At 23.8% G+C, this 27,138-nt stretch overlaps 1 protein-coding gene across 3 annotated transcripts in view; it reads right to left on the reverse strand.

The window, feature by feature from the left end:
• Positions 1–23,548: 23,548 nt before the first annotated feature.
• The window catches only part of LOC109598888 (homeotic protein ultrabithorax), a 124,975-nt gene continuing 121,385 nt past the window's right edge, over positions 23,549–27,138 (reverse strand). For 2 of the 3 annotated variants that reach the window (XM_020014791.2, XM_020014792.2), the window contains one exon: positions 23,549–24,621. In XM_020014791.2, coding sequence (XP_019870350.1) covers positions 24,326–24,621 — 296 coding nt within the window. In that variant the 3' untranslated portion in view covers positions 23,549–24,325. The remainder of the gene's footprint in view (positions 24,622–27,138) is intronic. The other variant, XM_049965488.1, reaches the window with a different exon arrangement.

A 27,138-nucleotide genomic window follows, 5' to 3' on the forward strand; every position in this document is an offset into this window, starting at 1 on the left:
GATAATTTATAGACCCACAACTTCTTCAAGGAACAGTGAATTTATATATTTTTTATAATGCATTTTACATGTAAAATACAAATTTAATATAAAATAAAGAAATAAATAGAATTATATGTGTCTTTTATTAAATCCCATTTTTCAATAAGTTATTTAACAATTTGCAGTGGTCAGTAAGACATAGAAAAAGAAGATGTAATGGAGATAAAAAACGGTGATATCTAATATTATCTTTCAATACAAATTTAAGTGAACATTGCCGCACGAGCACCCGAAAACTACCCTAAATACGTCGGTGATCGGCCGGAAAAGCTGTTTACTTGTTTTAGATTGAATTTCCGCACATAACACCATAACTCGAGTACGGATTCGAACCCTTGCGGGACAGTGCGACCCAAAGCGGTCGTTTTATTCCTCTTTTATCGGCCATTCGGAAGCGAAATCTTTAACAAGTGTCTCTGAACGCTACCAGAGGGGATTCGACCTGTCTATTTAATTTTATGTAGGCAACTGCCTAAATGTAGGGCGCTTTTTTCTGGATTGTAGTAGTTTTGAAGGGATCTATAAAATTTAACAATTTGCTTCAGCTTATAACAAAAATTAAATTTAAGACGTAGAAAGCAAAGACAGATAATATTCTGAAAATCCAACAAATTTATAAATTATTATACAAAAAAAATCAAATTCCCTAATTATAGAAATCTACAAGGCCAGTATAATCATTGAAAAAATAAAATTAAGAAAGAAAATAAAAAAAAAATTACTTAAATTCTTTCTCATTATTTTTATTATCTATGTTTCAAAATTTCAAAAGAATAATTTTAAAATTCTCAATATTAAAGACCTATAAAGAGAGAATTTAAAGACAAAAGATAAAGTAATAAAAACTAAAAGTAATAAATATTATATTTATTTATTCTTTATTTTAATTAAATAAATAAAAAAAGTACTGAAAATTATGATATGATCTGATTATAGAAATCTACAATATTAGTGCAGTTCTTGAAAAATGGAACCTAAACGAGAAAATCAATAAAGAAATATTGATTTAAATTTTCTTTTTCTATTTTTATAATGTCTGTTTCAAAATTTCTAATTGTGTTTCGAAGAAAATTTAAGAAAAAATAATTAATTAATTAAAATTAAAATTAATACATGTAATTATTAAACATATAAAATAAAAAAAATAAAATACCAAGAATAATTTTTACAGATTTGTGATTATAGAAACCTACAATCAAAATCAATAAAAAATTTTAAATTCTTTTTCACTATTTTTAAAATTTCTGTTTCAAAATATCTAAACTATAAAGAGATTTCTTGTTATGTTTAATTAAAGAACAATAAAGAATAACTCTAAAATTATAGGCCAATATAAAAAATCTACCAAAGAAAATTAAAAAACAAATAATATATTAATTAAAATATAAAATAATATATACAATTGTCATATTTATAAAATAAAAAAGTACATCATATTATTATTTAACTGAAAACTATAAAATAGTATAAAATAAAATTTGTTGTGTTACTTAACAAAATATCAAATAATAGTAACTATTAAATTAATATATTCGAAGAAGTTTTGTTAAGTTTATATTTATTAATAAAATAAAATGTTCAGCAATCATAAAATTTGTTAAAATTAACATAATATATTAGAAAATATTTTAAATTTTTGCGGTAATGTAATAAATTTTTTCTGTATTTCTATTAATATGTAATAACTATTTTAAACATTATTTTCTTCTTTATTCTTATAATTTATAATTTAAACTAATTATGTCCTTGAAAAATGAAACTCAAACAACAAAATCAATAAAGAACTATTGATTTAAATTTTCCTTCTCTATTTTTATAATGTCTGTTTCAAAATTTCTAAATACTGTTTGATTTCTTGTCTTATTTAAATAAGTAGCAAAAAATATTAATACGTATTAAACGTATAAAATAAAATATCAAAAATAATTTATTCCAGACTTGTGATTATAGAAATCTACAGTCCTTGAAAAATGGAACTCAGACAATAAAATCATTAAAAAATCTTAAATTTTCTTTCACTATTTTTATAATTTTTATTTCAAAATATCTAAAATATAATGGGATTTCTTGTCTTATTTAATTAAAGACTAATAAAGAATTCTAGGTCAATATAAAAAGGTCACCAAATAAAATTAAAGTACAAATAATAAATTAATTGAAATTGAAAATAATACATATGATTATTACATATATAAAATAAAAAAAATTAAAAATATAAGTAAACACATAATATACATTTTATTAAAAAATTAAAAAAAAATATTTGTATCTAATAATTATAATAATTAAAAAAAAATACGTCATATTATTATTTTGAGTTAAAAATTTCTAAAATAGTATAAAATTAAATTTGCTGTGTTATTTAACAAAATGTCAAATAACATTAACTTTTAAATTAATATATTAGAAGAAGTTTTGTCAATTTAATATTTCTTAATAAAATAAAATGTTCAGCACTCATAAAATTTGTTAAAAATAACATAATATGTGAGAAAATGTTTTACATTATTTTTGTAAAGTAATAAACTTTTTTAATTTTTATTTTATTACGTAACAACTATTTTAAATATTACATTCTTCTTTGTTCTAATTTATAATTTAAATCTCAAATTATATAATTTTTCATTATTCGAAATTAAAACTCCATAAAATATATATTATTATGTTAAATTAGTAATTAGTAAGTAAATATATAGTACAAATAAATACAAAATACATCTCTTATTTATGTTGAGTTCTTAAAAAATATGTCTATTAAATAATTATAATAATATAATATTCATATTATCATTATTATTATTTAACTGAAGGTCTCTAACAGTTATTTAATAAAGAATAAAAATATAATAAGAATAAAGTTAATGTATCTAAAGAAATTTGTTTAACTTTAAATTAAATAAAATTATATGTTGAGCAATAATAAAATTAATTAAAATTGACAAAATATATATTAGAAAATTTTTACATTATTTCTGTAATGAAATAAACTTTTTATTTATGTATAATTATTATGTTTTATTTATGTATAATTATTATGTAACAAACTAATTCTAAATAGGTGGTAGAATAAGTTAAATTCTTCAAAATGGCGAATGCGCAGGTTTAAAATAATAGATTTAATTTTTTTTAAGGAAACAAAATTCGTTGTCAAAAAATTGGTGCATGTGCTCATTTGAAAATAAGAATTATTATAAAACTAAATGTTCCACTTATATAAATATATAATATATATATGATGATATAAGAGACACATTAAATATTATATTATATGTTCTCACACTTGTTTATAATTATTTTATATACATTATTACTTGTTATCTTTCATAATATTTTTTGAATAAAAACAGTAACAGTAAAATTAAATTGTTCCAAAATCTACGATAAACTATAAAATAAAACTATAAAATTCAGTGGATAAACCCACGCGGTAAGAAAAGAAAATCATCCCCATTTCAATCCGAAAAAACTCTATATAAAACTTTCACTTGCACCTAGCACCATCGTGCCGACATAAAATGCATAAAATCCCGAACGTAGGGTCGAATAAAACCTCATTTCCTCAACCGGCTCTAATAAATTTATTAACCATCACTACAGCGCCATCAAGTTCATAAACACCGCATTAAAACCGGCCCGCGCGCCGACCGCCATCTGTGGCCGGGCGTCCGAACCGTGCGCACGCCGGGCGCATCCGACAACCGAACAGAGACAGGATCCTGCATCTTTGTCGTGCGATTTACGAGCTAGAAAACAGTAAATCTGGCCGCTGATTGTTATAGCTTTTAAATGATCGGTCGCCTGGCCTCCTGTGTTTATTCGTCGGCCGATCGACGATAAAACGATCGTTTCGCAATTTTATACATCGGTTATATTGTTGTTTTTTTATGAATAACATATCGGAAATAAATTATTTACCTTGTCCGAATGATGATTTATTTATTTATGGGCCGAAATGTAAAGCTGGCACGTATGTTTCGATGGTTCGCATGTGTCACACTAGAGGGCAATAAAATATGTGGTAGCTTAGGAAATTGGTCGGAAATTGTGTGTATCTGATTACACTGAATAAATCCGTGATTTATGTGACAAAATGTTATTGTTTTTAATGAGGGATATAATTATTTAAATTTATTGCGATTTGAGTATTATATGTTCATTTGTATTTATCATTATAAAGAGATTAACTTGATTACTAAATATATAATGATGAAGTGGATTTTCTATAATGCTATTTTATTAGTTGGATTGCGCAATTTTTATTTATGTTGCAGAATTTACTTATTTCATTGAAACAGTTATTTAATATCAACATTCGTTTACACTTTTACAAATATGAAATAAATTTTACATTAACTACAATAAAAAAAAATAAATAAATAAAATTATAAAGACAATTTTTTTATGTCAATAAAGTTCAAACAGGAAACTTTTATTTATTATTTTTATCTTGCTCATTTAGTTTACATTTTAGAACAATTTTAGATTAAATTTATAAATAAATAAAATAAGTTAATAATAATAATATAATTTTGTTAATATATAACATAATATTTAATATTAATATGAATATTTGAAAGAAAAGTGATAAATATAAAAATAGTTAAATCTGATTTAATATTGAATGAAGTAGATATTTGTATTTGGAATTATTATTTCAATTAAAAAAAAGTTGTAAATTTGGTTATTAACTTTTAATATTTTAATAAAAATTTATGATTTAAATTATTTGATGAAACAATATGCAATAATTTAATATTATTAATTAATTTGGATAAATTATAATATTCAAAATAAATATATAATGTTGAACTACCTTTTCTTTCAATAATATTATAATAATTTTATAGTAATAATAATATAATTTTGTTAATATTCAATATTAGTTTGAATATTTGAAAGAAAAGTGATAAATATAAAAATAAATAAATCTGAATTAATATTGGATAAAGTAGATATTTGTATTTGAAATTTTTATTTCAATTAAAAAAGGTTGTAAATTTGGAAATTAACTTTTAATATTTTAATAAAAATTTATGATTTAAAGTATTTGATGAAACAATATGCAATAATTTAATATTCCAAATAAATATATAATGTTGAACTACCTTTTCTTAGAATTTCAGAAAACAAAACCAACCAACCATCACCTACACACAAATTCACAAAACACATATTTTGTAGAATTTATAATTAAACACTATGGCACGATACTAATCTTAATTTAACACTAGAAATAGCTTTTAAACAAAGTAACCTAACCTCAGACAGATTTAATGTGGCACTGAATAAACATGACGTACAATAAATCTGCTACCCCCAGAAAGCAATAACACTGGGGGAGGTAGGAAGAAAAGTAATGGAAGGAGTTAGATTAATAATCCGGTTTGATAAAATGGACACTGACAATAAGTTAAATAAAAAATGAAGTAAGATCCCTCGTAGAACAAAAATAGAATCAAAACTTTCCTGTTTATACATAAAATAAAATAATAGTAAAACTTTTACGAAAACTTTCAGATTACAGAATTTTTTTATCTGTTAATTTGTTGTATATTATAGAAATAATAGTAATTATATTAAAGAAATAATATAAAATATTATACAAGGTTTTTAATTTTGTTAAAACACATTAAATAATGAAGAAAATATAAATATTTCTTCTGAAGTTTCTCCTAAACAAAAATTGTTGTTTAGTCAGTTTCCGTAACTTTTTGTCCAATCGTGCATAAATTTGGTGTGTATTATCATAGAATATATATCTACAATTGAAATTAATAATTTTTTTCCTTAAAGACGCAGTAGCATAGATTTTGAAGGAAAATCGTCTTTTACTGGCTCTATTTTTTTCGCCACTAAATATTTTTTTAAACTATTAAGCTTTGCACAGTTTTTGCACAATTTAGAAGAAAAAAGTAGTATTGATTAAAATTGATTAAAGCAACCGTTTCTAAGATATTTGAATTTCAACGTTTGAAGAAAATTAAAATGAAAACATTAAATCTGACCACAAAAACAGTTGTGATAATCAAAATTAATCAAGAGCATCTTTTTTTCCAAATTATTTGATGAAAAGTGTGATAGTTTTCAAAACATTCAGTGTCTAAATTTTGATCACCCACTTTAGAAACATCATGTATATTATATTATGAATTATATAGTTTAATAAGAATGAGTACTACAAATCAGTTGATTGTAAATCAGTTGAAAAGTAAATCAAATTAAATTTTGCTATAAAGTTGACAAGTACCATAACGTCCAGTACCATATGGCACCATCTTCTATGTTTTTTTTTTTTTAATGAAAAGAGTGAAAGGTATTTATTTATACTCTCTATTCAATGCCATTTTGTTGGCTAAAATCAGACGAGTAGTTTCGAAGTTAATTTATGGGACATTTATTTTATGTGTGACTTTTTACTTTGCTTTTATAGTTAATAAAACATTATTCAAATCAATTTATTAATTAAGTAGAATCTTCTCCTTGCATATTTGGAAAATAAAATAATTCGTTGTGAAATTCAACTCTTACATTCACCATTCAAAAGCTTTTTTTCCACCTCGCTTCTCTATGATTTTTATAAAATTTAATCAATAAAATCTTAAATGTTATCTTGATAATGATGATTAAAATAATATAATAATTTAACAATTTATTTCATTCTAATTAATTAATTTTGTCTGATTTCCTAAAACAAATAAAACTATTCCATTAAATTTTTAATCAATTATACAATAAAGTAATTTATCTAATTTATTTGGTAATAATTATTCAAATTATGCAAATTGTATTAATCTGTAAATTTTAACTTTATATTTGAATTGAAGCTAGAAATTATACAATTTATTGTTAATAAATTTTAGATGTGTTTAATTAACTAAAATTTAACATTTTTTAATTTTAATAATTAAGTAAATTTAATAATTTTATTGTATTTTGATTCTCTTAAAGGAATAAAACTATTATATTACGTAAATTTAGTTTTACATTATATTGTAAATTTATTGTTAAAAGTTCTGCTTTAATAATTAAAATATGCAATTTTTTAAATATTTTCTTTGTTATAAAATTCAATTAATAAATTCCGGATTGCTATCTGGACATTTCCAATTAATTCGATACTAAAACTAATATAAAAATATTATATTTTTCATTTTGATTAATTTAAAATTTTAAATAGATTTAATTCAATTTATTAATTTTTTTATTTAGTTAAAAAAATAAAGAAATATTACGTACATAAATAAACTAAGAATATTATTCTTTTGCATGAAATAGTCATAAATAAGGATTTATTAATAATTTAATTTACATTACTTAATTAATATTGTATGCAAATCGACGAAGCGGCCCAACAAAAAACAATTACAAAACGAAAAACGCTAAAATCGCAGATAAATTATTTAGCGAAACATAGCTCTCATTTTATCAGGACACTCATTCGCGCAGCCGAATAATTACGTAAACGTAAATCACCCCAACCCCCCCGGTGAACTATCGGTTGTTGTGCCCGGGTGGCGTTTGATAAAGGAAGAACAAGGCGGAGGACGGATTAATAATCCGTTTGGTTTATCGAAATGAACAGCGGCGGTGGCTGGTGTAAGAAATGCAATTAAATTGATCAATTACGAAAGTCCGGAGGGGAAACGCCACTCTTCAAACTTCGTCGGGGGTGATTTCGCGGAGGTGGGGTGCGGACGGGGCGTTTTGTTCGACTCACTGCGAAATTATTTTAATTGGTGTAATTTTTTATAGGGGATGGATTTGTTAAAGTATCTTTTCGAATCTTAATTACACTTGCAAGTCGACCATGATTAAATCAAAAGTTATATTAGTTTTATTATGTTCTTTAATTTTACGGCTGAACTAAATTACAAATATAGTTTTAATTATTGTTGTAAATTGTTTAATAATGAAATCTTTTTTTGACTGGACTTGAATATAAAAATTTCAGTAACTTGTTTGAAATTTGTGAGTTTTAACAAACTGATATATGTTGATGTTTTTAAACAAATTTTAAGGCCAAACAAAAATACTTAATAGGTCATGATATAATTATCAATTAATAATTATTAACGACGACAATCAATTGATAATTGTCACTTGATAATTAATTTTTTGAACAAGCTACAATTTGTGAAAGTTTTTTAGCCAAATTTTGAGGAAAAACAAAAATTGTTGATAGATCTTGATACTATTATCAATTGACAATTATCAGTGACGATAACCAATTGATAATTTTTACTTGATAATTGCTTTCTTCAACAAACTGATATTTCTTGATGTTTTTAAATAAATTTTGTCGCCAAACAAAAATTTTCAATATGTATTGGTATAATTATCAATTAATAATTATCAACGACGACAATCAATTGATAATTGTCACTTGATAATTAATTCTTTGAACAAGCTACGATTTGTGAAGGTTTTTTAGCCAAATTTTGAGGAAAAACAAAAACTTTTGATAGATCTTGATACCATTATCAATTGACAATTATCAATGACGATAACCAATTGATAATTTTTACTCGATAATTACTTTCTTCAACAATCTGATATATGTTGATGTTTTTAAATAAATTTTGACCTTAAACAAAAATTCTTAATAGGTCTTGATATAATTATCAAATAATAATTATCAACTACGACAATCAATTAATAATTGTCACTTGATAATTAATTTTTTGAACAAGCTACAATTTGTGAAGGTTTTTTAGTCAAATTTTTAGGAAAAACAAAAATTGTTGATAGATCTTGATACTATTATCAATTGACAATTATCAATGACGATAACTAATTAATAATTTTTACTTGATAATTGCTTTCTTCAACAATCTGATATACGTTGATGTTTTTAAATAAATTTTGACGCCAAACAAAAATTCTTTATAGGTCTTGATATAATTATCAATTAATAATTATCAACGACAACAATCAATTGATAATTGTCACTTGATAATTAATATTTTGAACAAACTACAATTTGTGAAGGTTTTTTAGTCAAATTTCGAGGAAAAACAAAAATTGTTGATAGATCTTGATACTATTATCAATTGACAATTATCAATGATGATAACTAATTGATAATTTTTACTTGATAATTGCTTACTTCAACAATCTGATAAATATTGATGTTCTTAAATAAATTTTGACGCCAAACAAAAATTCTTAATAGTTCTTGATATAATTATCAATTAATAATTTTCAACGACGATAATCAATTGATAATTGTCACATGATAATTAATTTTTTGGACAAGCTACAATTTGTGAAGGCTTTTTGCCAAATTTTGAGAAAAATCAAAAATTGTTGATAGATCTTGATATTATTATTATCAATTGACAATTATCAATGACGATAACTAATTGATAATTTTTACTTGATAATTGCTTTCTTCAACAATCTGATATAAGTTGATATTTTTAAATAAATTTTGACGCCAAACAAAAATTCTTAATAGTTCTTGATATAATGATCAATTAATAATTTTCAACGATGATAATCAATTGATAATTGTCACATGATAATTAATTTTTTGGACAAGCTACAATTTGTGAAGGTTTTTTAGTCAAATTTTTAGGAAAACATAAATTTTTAATCTACCTTAATATTATTATCAACTGATAATAATCAATGACGATAATCAATCGATAATTATCACTTGATAATCAATTTATTGGAGAAATTCCTATTTCTGGAGGTATTTTAGATAAATTTTAGATAGAAATATATATTCCTCATTAAAATATAATGATCAATAACAAAGATCAATTGATCAATTGAATTTTTATTTGATAATTACTTTTTTGAAGAAACTGCTACTTGTGGAGGAATTTTTAACAAATTTTGGCGTTAAACATAAATATCTATAGATCTTGATATAATTATCAATGAATAATAATCAACAATGACAATCAATTGATAATTATCACTGTTTTGTGGAGGTTTTTTAGAACGAAAATAAAAATTATTGTTAGATTTTAATATTATTATCAATTGACAATTATGAATGACGATGACCAATTGATAATTTTTACTTGAGAATTGCTTTCTTCAACAAACTGATGTTTGTTGATGTTTTTTAAACAAATTTTTAGGTCAAACATAAATTCTTAATAGATCTTGATATAATTATCAAATGATTTTTTGAAAAAAATGCTATTTGTGAAGTAATTTCATAAAATTTAGATAGAAATAAATATTCCTGATCAAACTATAATGATCAATAACAAAAATCACTTGATAATTTTGATTACTAATTATCATAAAAATTTTTTGAACAAACTGTTATTTATTGATGTCACTGAAGACATTGATATATTTGTTAATTGTCGCTTGATAATAATTACTTTTTTTGAGTAAGTTCTGATCAGTGTTTCTATAATTATCAAACACAAATATCACGATAATTACTTTTAACCTTATGTTAAATGTACTTAGTCATAAAATACAAATTTCACAGAAAATATTATTTTGCTGAAGATGTTGGAAAAAGGGTTGGCTAAGGCAGAACAAGTGGTCGCATTAATAAGTAAAAATTATCCACCCTTTTAAAAATGTGTGGCGGGCAAAAAAGAAAATTAAGTTAATTGTGTTTCCATTTGGCTATTTGTAATGCCTGGCAATTTATGTACGGAATTTCGGTGTTTAATCTTCGAAGCTGAGAAAATCCCCTTGCGTAATTACTTGGCGTGAGAAATGGCGTAGACTTGGCCAAATCCTACAGGGTCGGTGTTGCATAATTTAAAACGCGGAAAAATGCTTCTAAGTGGATTTAGGAAGAATTCCGCAGAAGGTTTTGTTTAATAACTAGTAACAATGTTATGTTAAAAAAACTTGGACACATGTTGTTGATGGATGGATGTGTTTCCTGTACCTTAATGGCTTAAAAATCCATTAAATATACCAGCTTCTAATCGGATAACTGAAGTGAGTAAAACGAAATGAGATAAAAACATAATGTACTTTAATAAAAACATTTTTGACATTTAACACTCTCATTCTTGTATCTTTTTTTAACCGTTATCGCAGTTAATTTAAAGTGTATCTTCGAATATAGTCGATATCTTTAAGATATATATAGTAAAATGGGGAGTCAACCCTCCAAAACATGGGACGAATAAACATTTCACTTGATCATATGTGTAGGTTTATTTATTATAATGTGGCGGAATAATGTCTGGAAATAAAATTGGTCCGGTGATGCCTCCTACCAATTTTGTCTGCAGAATGTTATGGCAGTTTTAATGTTCCGAGGGTGAATTCCAAATATAATCAAATAGATGTAGTGTATGTAGTTTAAATTGAATTGGTTGGAAATTATTTACAGGTTGTTTCAAATTTTATTATTATTATGATTTTGTATAATAAATCAGTATCTTATTGATGTTTTTATATCTTAATTTATATAATTCAAATAATGTAGACATTTTGATCAATCGATTTGTTAAATTGAAGTATATATTTTTTATAATGTGGGTTTTTAATATCTTATTTTTTTATATTCCTGTAGTTAATTTATTTTACTTTACAATTTATTAAAGAGTTTTTGTTTCCATAAGTGTGAAGAACTAATAAAATGTAGTTTTGATGTGTTGAAGAGAAATAAGTTTCTATTTAAGTATAAATTTCACGCATATGAAGAGAATTGAGAAATAAAATAAGAGAGACAACATCCAATGTTACAGCTTTTCTGTACCATAAAAATTAACAATTAATTAAATTATCTATTTTAACATAATATTAATTTTTACTTTAAATTTGTTTTATTTAATTAGTCGAAACCAAATTTTAAGTATACGTAATCGTTATAACTTTCTAATAATTAGAAAACTGATTATGCAGTGCTTGATAACTTGGTATTTCTTTCAAACTTTTTTCTGTTTAAGATAACATGTTTCATTAGAAAACTCTTTACTTTACTGTTCCAATATTCTTACTAAAATTTTTCATAGAGACTTTTATTAGATTATTGATTAGATAATTTAGATTGAATAATTAATCTTTTGATGAAGAGTTATTATTTTATATTATGTACTTCAAGACTTCGTCACACTTGTTCACATGTTCTTAAGTATGTTCTAACATTTTTTAGGGACTACTATTTTTATATTATGTCTTTACTTTACTTTATTTCACTATTTATCAGAAATAAAGTCTCATTTTTAAGTATAAATTTTATGCACATTAAGAAATACAAAATATAATATACAACTTTTCAGTATCATCAAAAATTAATAACTAATTAAACTGTCTATTTTTAATATAATATTAATTTTACATTAAATTTGTTTTATTTAATTAGCCAAAACCAAATTTTATGTATACGTAATCGTTATAACTCCTTTAATAATTTAACAATTAATTATGCAGTGCTTGATAATGTACCAATTCTTTTAAACTTTACTTAGTGATATTTTTTACATATGTTCAAACTAAAATATTTTATAAGGAGTACTATTTTATTAGATAATTTATTAAAGAGTTTTAGTTTCCAATAATTCATAAACTTTTTGTGAATTTTAAGAATTAAATAAATTTTCCATTTTTAATATAATATCAATTTTTAAATTAAATTTATCTTATTGAATTTAATTAGTCTATTCTAAAATTTTTTATAGGGAGTTTTATTATTTAAATTAGATAATCTATTAAGAAGTTTTAAAAATACCATTGTATGTCATAAAAATTAACAATTTATTGAATTTTCTATTTTTCATATACTTTTTTAACAAATATATTTTATTTAATTAATGAAAACAAATTATAATTAAGATGTAATAGTTAAAACTCTAATAATTTATTAAAGAGCTTTAGTTTCTAATAATTCATAATCTCCCTATAAAGAGTAATTTGTAATTGTTAATTTTTATGTCATGTAATTTAGTACTGATTTTCACAGTTTATTAGAAATATACTCTAATTATTAAGTACATCTTCTGTATATTCAGAATACTATTAAAAACAAAATATACAGTGCCATACAATTTTTCTGAATGATAAAATATTAACAATTAATTAAATTGTATATTTTTAACATTGAATTAACTTTTTCAGCAAATATGTTTTATGTAAATATTAAAAAAATTTTCTAATTAATCAAAAACAATTTTTTATTATGACTTATTCATTATAATACTCTAATAATGTATAATAACATTCTTTTAAATTTTAAGAGTATTACTAAAATATGTATCACTTTTACTGATCAATATATGTTTAAATTTGTACGTAAATTTAAAAAAAAATTACCACATTAAGTAATTAATTAAATTATTAATTTATTTTTCATTAATCAATAATCTTTTGTTAAAAGTTGTTAATTATTATTGTCGTTTAAAATTAAAATTTATTTTTTAACTAAAAATTGTATGCCTGTTGAGAATACTGTTAAAAACAAAATATGCAAGTATAGAGTATAAAAACAATTTATTACACAGCCTATTTTTAAAATAACATTAACTTTCACAAAAAATTATTTTATTTTCTTAATTAAAAACTATGACGTAATCGTAATAACCAGCAATAATTTAAAAATTAAGTTTATATTACCCAGCACCGCAATATTTTTTTAAAACTTTAAAATGTAATATTTAAAAAATATATGTTGGTTAAAATAAAATAATCATTTCCAGGTATCACGAAATTTTAAACATTTGTTTAAAAATTTGAACGTTTATGCACGTTTATTATCGTTTATTTTATATTTCATTATTTCATAATTTTGTATACAGACTCGCACAACCCATTACATGCCAATAACAGCACCATGTCCACAAATTCACCGGACGAATAATAAAATTATTATTAATTCAGGCAGGGAAAATACAGATGTTGGGTAGTTTTAGACTTGCATTTATTTAATTTACTGTTTTAATTATTATAATTATCACGGATATATCACGGTGTCACTTTTTATGAGAGTTGGTAGCGAACGTTGTTAACATTACTTAATTAAATCTTAGGTAATTAATTAAAAAGGATAAATTTATGACGTTGCCTAAGGGTCATGAAACTATCCTGCTACTAAAAACACATAACAGTAAAATGTACTAAATCGTGAAAACAATTTTAGTTAATCTATGAAAGTGTACGTAGTAAACTTCTAATGATATACGAGTACAATTAGATGTTTTGAATATGGAATAATTTTAATCACGAAGATTATTTCTCCAACATTTATTTATAATATGGTAATTTCAATGGAGACAAAGTTTAATTTATCACAATTTTTATAAATAGAACTTCGTGTGGGTATTATAACATGCCTCATGTTAACAATTACATGCCTGTGTCACAAGCCATCCTACTTGTTATGGAATTAACATAATACACATTATAATTAGTCATATTTCTATGTCTGTGTTGTTGAAGATTAAATCAAATTTAAATAATTTTACATAACCAACCGCATAAATACCCAAGGTAAACGTATTTAAAGATTTTCAAAATCACTACCCTGAACATAAACCCGCAATATAAAAACAATAAGCGACGTTACAGCTTCGATCAAGGGGAAGAAGCTTCCGTAAACCAATCCGGCGGTTCAATAAATAGACGATAATCGGGTAGGCCTGCCGCAATTCAAACAACCGCCAGCCATTGAAGCGGGCGAGGGTGTTTAGTGGTTTCTTGGATAAACAGTCGAACAGCGGGGCGAAACGAAATGAAACCGTGAGGCATAATAAGATCGTCAATACAGAAAATCAAGTGTCAGCTGATTTTATGGGTGTTGTAAAGTGGTGTTTGAGGTTGTACACAGCAGCCACGATCGTTTTACAGCCAGACGATGTTCGGAGAGATCGTCGCATCGGGAGAGGGAGCGCTTCAAAGAACAAGATGGCCATCGCATAGATTCCTTACTTCATTTTACGATCGGCATGGATTTATATGAGCCTTCTGAGATTATAAGGCCCATTCGAGATTTACAAGATTGGCGGAATGAGACGTGAAGACGTTTTATTGCGACATTTATTGCTAAATTAAATAACGCTGTTTCGTTTCTCTTTTTTTTTGCACAAATGTAAACAACTTCCAGTGATCCATTCATTATATTTTATAGACAACTATTTAAATAAAAAATAACTCCAAAGGTTATAAACTATATAAAGACAATTTAATAAATGTTAGATTGTAGTCAAGAATGGAGTTGACATTCGGTTTCAAATATACAATATTAAATATTCATTAATTTATATGAATCCATAAAATATTCTGTACATATTCGAATATTTAAATATGCGAAAACTTACATAAATATTCATTAATTTATATGAATTTGTAAATATTCTGTACATATTCGAATATTTAAATATTTGGAAACTTATTCGAATTTTTAATTAAATTAATGAATATTCAAATACATTCATTTTAAATATTCCGAGCTTTAGTAATTTTGTATGCCTAGAGTATACATGTCTCATCTGTTATTTTTGATAATGAATAATAATTTCTCTAAGATCGCTCTTACATTAATGATGCAGTCATGAATATGACACAAGTCACAAAATAGTTTTATAAATACTTAATATATTTACTCTTACATATTAAAATATTAATTTATAATAATTAAGTATTCTAGCACAAATATATATATATATATATATATATATATATATATATATATATATATATATATATTAATAATAATACTACAAATATTTATTAATTTAAATGAATCCGTAAATATTCTATATTTATTCAATTAATTAAATGAACATAATTTTACATATCGTGAGCTTCAGTAATTTCTATTATACAGATTATTGTCTCACTAATGAAATAGTCTAAGACAATATTATAAATATATGTATTTAAATATTCGGTCCCTATTTTAAAATAATAATACAATAATATTTATTAATTTGAATGAACTCGAAATTATTCTATCCATATTCAAATATTTATATGGATTAATTAATAATTTGACGGAATAAATGTTTATTAATTTAAATGAATGATATTCTGAATATACAATCATTTTACTACAGTTTTAAAAATATCAGTTAAGAACTGAAGTATAGTCTCGTAAACATTATTATTTAATTAAATTAGTAGTTTTATACGAATAATTCCTTATATTTCGTAGTAAATAATAAAGGAATATTATAATATATTTCCAAGAATATTCTTAAACTTAAAATACGAGTCAGTCACAAAAATGATATCCAATGTAAACAAAAAAAACAATCATATAAATGTTATTAATATGTTTAATTAAATAATCATTTATAAAAATATAAAATATTATTAGATGTCAAATGTAAAATAGTAATAGAATGACAAAATATTCCTTAATTTAATGAATTCGAAAAAATTCTATGCATATTCGAATATTCAAAAATTTGATTGAATATCTAATTAATTAGTATTATTAGTATTAATTATTGTGAACTTCAGTAATTTATATATATTCTATATATATATATATATATATATATATATATATATTCGAACATATAAATAATATAAAATTTACTTGAATATTTAATTAAATTATCAAGCGATCAAAAATATTCATTTTATAAATTCTTATCATCATCAATATGTTTTAAAAATTGATCATTGTCTCCCAAAAAATGTTTTGTGAGGTAATTTATTAATTTAACAAATTTTTTTACTCCTTTTCATAAATATAAAATTTTTAATTTCAGTATCAAATATACACTTAAAATTAGAAATTATTTAATTATTAGATATTCGGCTTAGAATATAAAATAATAACATTCATTAATTTAAAAGAACATTAAAATATTCTCAAAAATATTAATTATAAATATTTTGAGCGTCAGTTGAAAGCTGATTATTTTCTTACAAAAAATGTATTGTAATGTAATTAATTTAACAATTTTCTTTTTGCTTAATTTTTGCACTCTCTCATGTTATACTCTTATTTTTCATAAGAAAGAAATATTTATTCATAAATGTAAAATATGTCTATATTAAATATTTAGTACCAAATATAGAATAGCAATATAAACTATTAATTAATTAGAAAATATTTTAGACATATTCGAATATTTCCATATTCTATTATTACTTGAATATTTAATTAGAATTCAAATATTCATTTTAAATATGTGCTTCACAAATATTCGATACAAAATGATTATTGTCTCAAACTAGATAATAAAATATTACTAAGAATATTTTTAAAATTAGAAGTTACTTAATTATTATATATTGGGTATAAAATTTAAAATAATAATATTCATTAATTTAAGAGAATATTTAAATATTCTCAAATTTAGATAATATTTATTTATATTTACTATTTTGAGCATCAGTTAAAAACTGATAATTGTCTCACAACTGTAAAACTTTATTCAATTTTTTTTTGCTCAATTTATGCTTACTCTCGTATTTTCATTTATTCATAATTAAACATATTTCTTTATTAAATATTTAATATCAAATATAGAATGGTACTATAGTAATAAGATACTCATTAATTGAATTAAAGTCGAAATATTCTATACAAATTCAAATTTCTCAATTTTTTTTTATTAAATTAATTAAAATTCATTCATTTTAAAATATTCTAATATTTGTTAAAAATTGATTATTGTCTCAAAAAAATGTTCTGTAATTAATTTAGCTCTATTATTTTTTCAGAATAGATATTAAATTTCTCTAAGAATAATTTTAAATAGTAGAAATTAATTGATAATGTAAAGAAGAACATAATTATTTAAATATTTATTCCTAAGAATAAGTTTATGAAAAAATAATTATTGTGTCACAAAAAATGTTTTTAATGTAATTAATTATTTTTTATTTCTTTTTCTGTGTACACACATTTTTCATAAGAAATGTTTAAATATTTATTAATAAATATAAAATATTTAATTATTAAATATTCAGTGTTAAATATAGAATAGTAATATAATAATAAATATTCATTAATTTAAATAAATTGGAATAAATATTTAACTATTAAATTAATTTACTTTTTGGACTTGACTAGACAGTGATATCTATTAAAAACTTATTATTATCAGAAAATTATATTGTATACGAATATTCGAAAATTTATTTGAATATTATTGTCTCATAAAATTATTGTATAATATAATTAACTGTAGTGTCTTTTTTATGATTTACCCACATAATATACAAAATGAATAAATAATATTTATTTAGATATATACAAATAATTATACAACGAATGTTATTTTAATATATGCTAAGATAATTATTAAGGACCGGTTCAACCGTTTGATAACGTTAGCGGAACGCAATATTACGATATAACATTAGTGAAGCGTTGGAAATAAATTTGAAATCCATTAATTACGATTTAAATAAATCAGTAAGGCAGTTTTTCAGTTTATTCTATTTACAAACTTTCATTCAAGGCAAAATAAATAAAATGAATAATTTCAAAATGTAATACTTAATTTAGTTTAATTATTAATTCTTAAATCTTATCGCAAACACTGTATATGACAAATGTTTAATAAATTATTTTAAGCTAGGAATATTCACATTTAGAAATCCAGTGACATTTATTAGACAGATATTTGAATAATAACAATAATAATAAAATAAGTATAAATCCAATAAATGGATATATTAATAAATGTTATATTAATTGTTATGCACAATAATAACTGGTTGGTGCAGTAATACAATATAACGTTACTAAATGTCAGAAATAACTTTGAACTTCAATTAGATTGTGCATTTCTAATTTATTCTGATTTAAGAACTTACAAACTTACACAGAATAAAGTGTAATAAATCAATTACAATATTGAAATTATCAGTCTTAGAAACATTATTATTGTAAATTTTGGATGGTTAGGTTATGCACCGTCATTTATTTTTCATAATAAATAATATTTTATTATTTCTAGATAAGAATATTTGCATTTAGAAACACAATGATTCATTCACAGAAATGATATCCAAAATGAATAACAATGCCCTCAAATAAACGGCAGAACGCTATGGAAGAATAATGGTGTATTCGCAAATATCGAAATTTCCCTTGAGAATGCGTTCAGATGAAAAAGTCAGCTGATAAATGTAGATGGAATATCGATTAGACAGTCCACAAACATTTCGAGAAGCTGCGATGACTCAGCCACCAACAAAATAACAAAATTAAATTGATTTTATGTTGCCGAGATGTTTATTATTAATTAAATTGTTAATAATCACATAGTGGTTTTGATTGAGACATTAATAGAAATCTAAATTTCAAATTCGCCAGTGATCACTGTAATTTGTGCGGCTCCTCCATAATCGTTCTTAAGGCATGTAATAAAAAAATTACCGTTCTTAGAACGCGTATCTAATGCACGTTTTCCTCTGCTAGAGACGAGGAGATATATTTAAATACAACAAAATCCGTTTCAAGAAACGTATCCGTACTAGAACAATAACTAAAATAAACAATTAAACAAAACGCTAATTAATTATTCCAGATACAACCCACAATATGTGTTATTAAGACCTTACTCAACGTCCAGGGGATTAAAATGGCCATGTACAATATCTACGATTTAGTGACCCCTTGAATTGCAAATAACTAATCTAAACGAGATACGCTGAGGGCTAACTGAATTAAAACTAGGGGAGCACAATGTGACATGTCTTCAATGGCGCCGGAAGGTCCTTTTAGGGAGGGGGTTGGAAACATACCTGAGATATTATCACATATGATTTAACATAATTTATGTTAACTGAGACCTTCTCTTTACTCCATCAAGCATAATCATAAAATACTGGATTTAATATTAAAATCAATGATTATAGTGCAGCAGTAAGAAAGGGTACAATTTATTGATATTTTTTAATTTACTTAATATTACTAATTATAGAATTAATTTAATACAGAACTTGCCCAAGTAAATTATAAGTTTATGTCTTGTTTCATGGAATGTATTCAATACACAATAATTATGAATGAGTGACATACAGTTAAAATAAGAGTTGGTCATATTTAGTACTTAATCTATGAGACACAAATTGTACATTTACTATATTTATTATTGTATTATGTGAGTGTGTATAAAAATTAACGTAAGAAAGTGACTATGTTCAATAAGATCTTGATCTGCATGAAAGAAGCTGTATACGTGGACAAAATTCCAAATAATTAATGAAAATTGTTTATGGTGTCCACGCGTTTAAGCACTCGCTTTGAATATATAAATAAAGTGTGTAGTGTAAATAAACAAGTACAAAATTGTACACAATTTATCATACGGCCGCGTCTGAGTTATGACTCTGAATAATTTATTATTTACCAGTCTGGGTGTCTCCACGGAAGCGAAAAAATAGGAAATATAACTGCATGTTCCTATTGATATTGTTCACTGAATGTAACTTTCATATAATTTTTAATATACGTGTGCAAAAAAAAATAAACTTAAATGTTGGTTTAATTAAATTAATAATTTTTGCAAAAAATTAAAATTGAAACAAAAGATTTTCTCAATAATTTGTTTCATTCATTGTTCAATTATTTATTTTAATATTTTAAAGTATTTTATGTCTTTATTTTTTAATCTCAATTATATTTAATTTTTTGTTTTTTACTTTATATATTAAATTCTAATGAAATATTAGTTGATAATCAATTTTTAAATATTTTATTTTTTTGTATTCTATTTTATTAACGTCTTTTTAAGGGTTTTTATTATTTTAAATTAATATTATTTTAAATTATTATTTTTTATTTTACTAAATTGTAGGATTCAAAAATCAAATTTTATATTTAATATTTAAAATATATTATGTTATTAACATTATACTAAAATTTATATTCCGTATTTATTATTAATCATTTTATTATTTGATGTTTTAATATTAAATATATTTGTACAATTAATTCTAATATTCTTTTAGAAAAAAGAATTCAAATTTACAACCTTTACTCAATCGATGGTTTTAAAATTCAATTTTTAAATATAATATTTTAATATATTCTATTTTATTAACGTTATACCAAAATTTGTCTTTATTATTTAATATTAATACTTTAATTTTTTATTATTTTACTAAATATGTTTGTATATGTAATTTTCATACTCTTTTGCAAAAAAATCAAATTAAAAAGTTTTACTCAATCGTTTAAAATTCAAGGTTTAAATATAATATTTTAATATTCTCTATTTTATTAACGTTATTCTAAAATATATTTTTATTATTTTATATTAATATTTTAATTTTTCGGTTTTTTACTTTCTACATGTGACATATTTTACTCACTCGTATGATTCAATAAACAAATTTTGTATATAATATTTAAAATTTATTGTTATTAACATTATACTAAAATTTATCTTTCATAATTATTATTGAACATTTTATTATTTGATGTTTCTAATTTTAAATATGTTTGTATATGTAATTTTCATAATCATTTGCAAAAAAATCAAATTAACAAGCTTTGCTCAATCATTAGTTTTAAAATTTTTAAATATAATATATAATAATTTTTAATTTTTATTAACATTACATTAAAATGTGTCTTTATTATTTAATATTATTTTATTTTTTAGGTTTTTATTTTGTAGAACTGAATATTTAATTAAATTTGACATGTTTTACTCAATTGTAGGATTCAAAAAACCAATTTTGAATATAATATTTATAATTTATTATGTTATTAAGATTATATTGAAATTTATCTATCATATTTATTTTTAATCATTTTATTATTTGTTTGTTATTATGTTTTTAATCTTAAATATGTTTGTATAAGAATTAGATAAATAATTTTTACAAAAAAAAAACAAATAATAATAATAATAATAACAATCAAACTTTACAAAGTGAATTTTTGAATGGAATATTCTATAATATTCTATTTTATTAACTTTATACTAAAATGGTGTATCTTTATTATAAAATATTAATAATTTTATTTTTTAATTTTTTATTCCGTATATGTATATATATAATTAAATTTAATAAATTTAAAAAAAAAGTTTACTTCATAGTAAGTTTCAAAAATTTTGAATATAATAATTAAAATATATTGTTTAATCAATTATAATAAAATTTGTTTTCTGATTTTCGAATTCGAACCCTTATATTTTTTACATTTTTAATTATAAAAACGTAGTTTTAATACCTTTTTTAAAAAAAATATGTTTAACAAGATTTTCTCAATCGTTGGAATCAAACATTTTATTTTTAATTTTTAAATATTAATATTAATATTATTGATTGATTGATTTTAGATGTAATTTTTGAAGTGCATTATTTATTTAACATTGTATTAAAATTTATCTATACTTTTTAATTTTAAAAATGTCTGTAATTTTTGAATAAAAAAATTAAATAAATCAAGTTTTACTCAATATTTGGTTTAAAAATCTATTTTTATTTATTATATTAATTTTAGTCAAAAATTTATTGTTGTTTTCAATATCCATCTTTTATTTTGCTATTAATTTTAAATAATTTTTACAAAAAGACAAACTTAATAAATTTTAGTCAATCATTGTTTTCAATATTTAAATATAATATTTAAAATACATTATTTGTTTAACGTTGTACTAAAATTATTAATTAATTAACATTAATCTAAAATCATCATTGTTTATCAATATCCACCCTTTTATTTTTTTATTAATTTATTTACATATTTTTTTAAAAAAAATTAATTAAATTTTTCTAAATGACTGGTTTCAAATTTTAGATATATTTAAAATACAATATTTTTTCATCATTGAAATAAAATTTGATTTTTTTTTAATCTTAAATGTGTACTTTTCTTTTGGTTAAATATTTTATTTAATTAACTTTATGCTAACTAAAATGTGTATTTATTTTCTAATATATAAATAACCTTATTAAAAATGCGTGCAAGTGTTACAATAATTTATTTACCTCATTCTGATTAAAATATAAAATCTCCCCAGCAATAAATTTTGAATATAACGCCAAGAAAGATAAAATGGTAGATTGCGTTTATATTGTTTATGTTAATGTTGACGGTTTGGGTACCTCATTAAATTGCAAAGTTATTTAAATTTTATTTCATTTTAAATAAATTACTGGTAATAAGGTCGGTAACCATTATCCAACCGCAAATTTTATCGGTATTTTTTTACATTTAAATTTTAAAAAATCTCATTATGTCCGAATCAATCGTCGCAAATTTTTAAAATATTAATATATACATACATTGGAGGTTCATTCTTTTTTTTTTTTGGTAATTTTAAATCCATACTTAGTAAATCATATTTTTTAAATTATGTGTAAAATCATTAAATATGTAATAAATTTTCATTTTGTGTAGCTATAAAATTCTACATACATACCTGTTGTTTAAAATATATAGTTAGTACTAAGGTACTGTTAATAATAAGATTTAAACTAAACAAAAATAATAGAAAAGAAATTTAAAATTAAAATTACTCAAATTTTTAAAATTTAAATTCTGTGTGATTTTTGAAAATTAAACACATTTATCAATTGAATTCTTTATATTTAATAATTATTATTTATACACTTTGTTTTACTTATAAATTACGTATTTTAAAGTCGTATACATAATATTAAAATTAATTCGAATATAAAAAAATAACAAAACAAACTTTACAAAGAAATATTTAACACAGACACTTTATACAGACTTATATTATTTATTTATATAGGTACAATACTTGCATCCAGAACGCAATATTTATAATATAACAACACAAAAAATAACGATATATTCTAAAGTACAGTCTAAGTACAATTATTCCGCAAACTTCATACAATTTCTCACAAGAATTTACAATAAAACATCATAAATATAAATAAATTGTCCCTATCAGGCCACAAGAAAATAATAATATCAATTAATAATTTAATTTATAAATGGCAAGAGGTAATATGCAAATATCATTCTCGCATATCTGGCATGTTTCATCCAAAGAAACCAGAGGACCTTTAGTTACGTATATTTACAGAGCAACACTCTAAGAACATTAAAAAATTCTTTGAAAATTTCTCGTAAGACTTAATAATTTAGCGAGTGAATTGTACTTACTGTTTGAATTTTTTAATGTCATAATAGAGAACCGTTGCCCAATGACATTTCATGTAAAATAAATAAATTTTGGTCTCCGTTTTGGTCTCGCCAGATGAGTGACAGGCTTCAGTTGTGGTTTTTTCTTGTGGCCCAAAGTGTCGCGTGGCGTGTGCGGATTTGAATATTTTTGGAAGATTTTGTGTCGAAATTGGATGAAATTTACAGAAATCTCATTAAAGGCGGTGAAGGGACTCACCTTTAATAAAAAAGATTTTGTCGCTCCTCCAAAAATATCCAATTTATCCTTTAATTTTGTTCCACTGAGCCGACGGCGGCGGCCGCTGCCGCCGCTGCGGCCTTCTGGGCCTGCGCCTGTTTCTCTTGCTCGTTCAGCTCTTTAATCGCCTGTATCTCTTTTTTGAGCTTCATCCGGCGGTTCTGGAACCAGATCTTGATCTGTCGTTCCGTCAGGCACAGCGCGTGCGCCATCTCGATTCGTCGCCGCCGGGTCAGGTAATGGTTCGTGTGGAACTCCTTCTCCAGCTCAAGCGTCTGGTACCTGGTGTACGTCTGGCGGCCCCGCCTTCTGAGGCCATTCGCACCTGGAACAAAACAAAATGTACATTAACACCACCTTCTAAACTTTTCTATTTAAACGAATTACTCAAAAATATAATCAACTTTTAATTCTAGAGGTTCACTTGCCAATAACCGCTTTTAATTTCGATACGTAACCAATAATTATCCATTCTCTTAAACTGGTGTTATTTTATAAGCGCATTGCTGTATTTAAATCATTGTTTTACTCGTTTTGCGCCTCGTACACCTTTAAATTATACCCTTATAGTTTGTGGCTTGTCGTGGAAGATAAAGAAGGTGTTTCGTAACACGTACGAAAATAATAATTAAGATCTGATTCGATCGGTTAAATGGATTTTCAGTATCCAATATACAGGGTGGTCCTGGCTTGTTTACAACCCGCTGCACTGTTATTATTTATCTGATATCAATTAATTCAGTAATAATATTGCACGACGATAAGTCACTGAAAATAACCGACCATTAAATCATTTAACAAATGCTCAAAGTCGAATTAAAGGTGGTCTTCCATATTATTTCTTTTTCTTTTTTTTTCTTCACGAAGTGCACTGATCTTCAATCAGAACTGAGTCGAGTTATTCCGTTTCACTCCTCCTAGATTGCGATCGGTGCGTTTTAAATTAAATAAATCAAGTTAAAAAGGAGAAAGATTTACAACGGTGCTCGCCAGTGCAATTACAGTCGCACAATAACAAGTAAACGTGAAAAGTCTCAGACATGAATTCTAGAATGTGGGAAATTGTTTAATCAAATCATAGTGCAGGTGTTTGTTCTTCGTTTATTATTATTTTAAGCTTCCAAAAGCTTATGAACCTTGTGAAAATTAAAGCTGTGTCTGGCCATGATGAAAAAACATTTCCAAAATAGACCTTCAGAGGTGCTGAAGACAATTTCAAGATCATAATTATAAAAAATGTACCTTATAACAATTTTTGGTTTTCTACAACCACTGCACATCATTAGAACCTCGGAACCCGTCATTATTCCACGACAAAAAAGTGAGTGCATGTGTTTGTTCTTCAAAAATTATTTAAACCTTCATTAATCATTATCTTAAGCTTTCAAAAGCGTTGGAACCTTTTGAAAATTAAAGCTGTCTGGCATTGATGAAAAAACGTTTCCAAAATAGACCCTCTGAGGTGTTGAAGACAATTTCAAGATCATAATTATAAAAAAATGTACCTTATAACAGTTTTTGGTTTTCTACAACCACTGCATATCAGTAGAACCGCAGAACCCGTCATTAATCCACGACAAAAAAGTGAGTGCATATGTTTATTCTTCAAAAATTATTAAAGCCTTCATTTATCCTTATCTTAAGCTTTCAAAAGCTTGGGAACCTTGTGTAAATTAAAGCTATGTCTGGCATGATGAAAAAATATTTCCAAAATAGGCTTTCAGAGGTGTTGAAGACAATTTCAAGATTATAATTATAAAAAATATGTACTTTATAAGAGTTTTTGGTTTTCTACAACCACTACACATCTCTAGAACCGCGGAACCCTTCATTATTCCACGACAAAAAAGTGAGTGCATGTGTTTGTTCTTCCAAAATTATTTAAGCCTTCATTAATCATTATTTTAAGCTTCAAAAAGCTTTGGAACCTTGTGAAAATTAAAGCTATGCCTGGCCTTGATGAAAAAACGTTTCCAAAATAGACCTTCAGAAGTGTTGAAGACAATTTCAAGATCATAATTATAAAAAAAAATGTACCCTATAACACTTTTTGGTTTTCTACAATCACTGCACATCTCTAGAACCTCAGAACCCGTCATTATTCCACGACAAAAAAGTGAGTGCATGTGTTTGTTCCTCAAAAATTATTTAAGCCTTCATTAATCATTATCTTAAGCTTCAAAAAGCTTTGGAACCTTGTGAAAATTAAAGCTATGTCTGGCCTTGATGAAGAAACGTTTTCAAAGTAGACCTTCAGAGGTGCTGAAGACAATCTCAAGATCATAATTATAAAAAAAATGTACCTTATAACAGTTTTTGGTTTTCTACAACCATTGCACATCTCTAGAACCGCGGAACCCGTCATTATTCCAGGATCAAAAAGTGAATGAATGTGTTTGTTCTCCAAAAATTATTTAAGATTTAATTTATCATTATCTTAAGCTTCCAAAAGCTTTGGAACCTTGTGAAAATTAAAGCTATGTCTGGCCTTGATGAAAAAACGTTTACAAAATAGACCTTCAGAAGTGTTGAAGACAATTTCAAGATCATAATTATAAAAAAAATGTACCTTATAACAGTTTTTGGTTTTCTACAACCACTGCACATCACTATAACCGCGGAACCCGTCATTACACCACGACAAAAAAGTGACCGTTTCGAGCACCCAACAAACACTAACCCGTGGCACAAAAATTTCCGTTTGCCGTGAAATATCTGGTCCGAGTTGTCTAGCGTCTGATTGGTGTAGAAACTGAACATCCCGCTGTTAAATCCGAGATATATTTTTAAGGAAGGTTCGACATGATTTAATACCCGGTCCGGGTCCAGGTAACAACTGGGC

The sequence above is a fragment of the Aethina tumida genome, chromosome 3, assembly GCF_024364675.1.
Source record: "Aethina tumida isolate Nest 87 chromosome 3, icAetTumi1.1, whole genome shotgun sequence".
In the NCBI taxonomy this organism is placed as follows: domain Eukaryota; kingdom Metazoa; phylum Arthropoda; class Insecta; order Coleoptera; family Nitidulidae; genus Aethina; species Aethina tumida.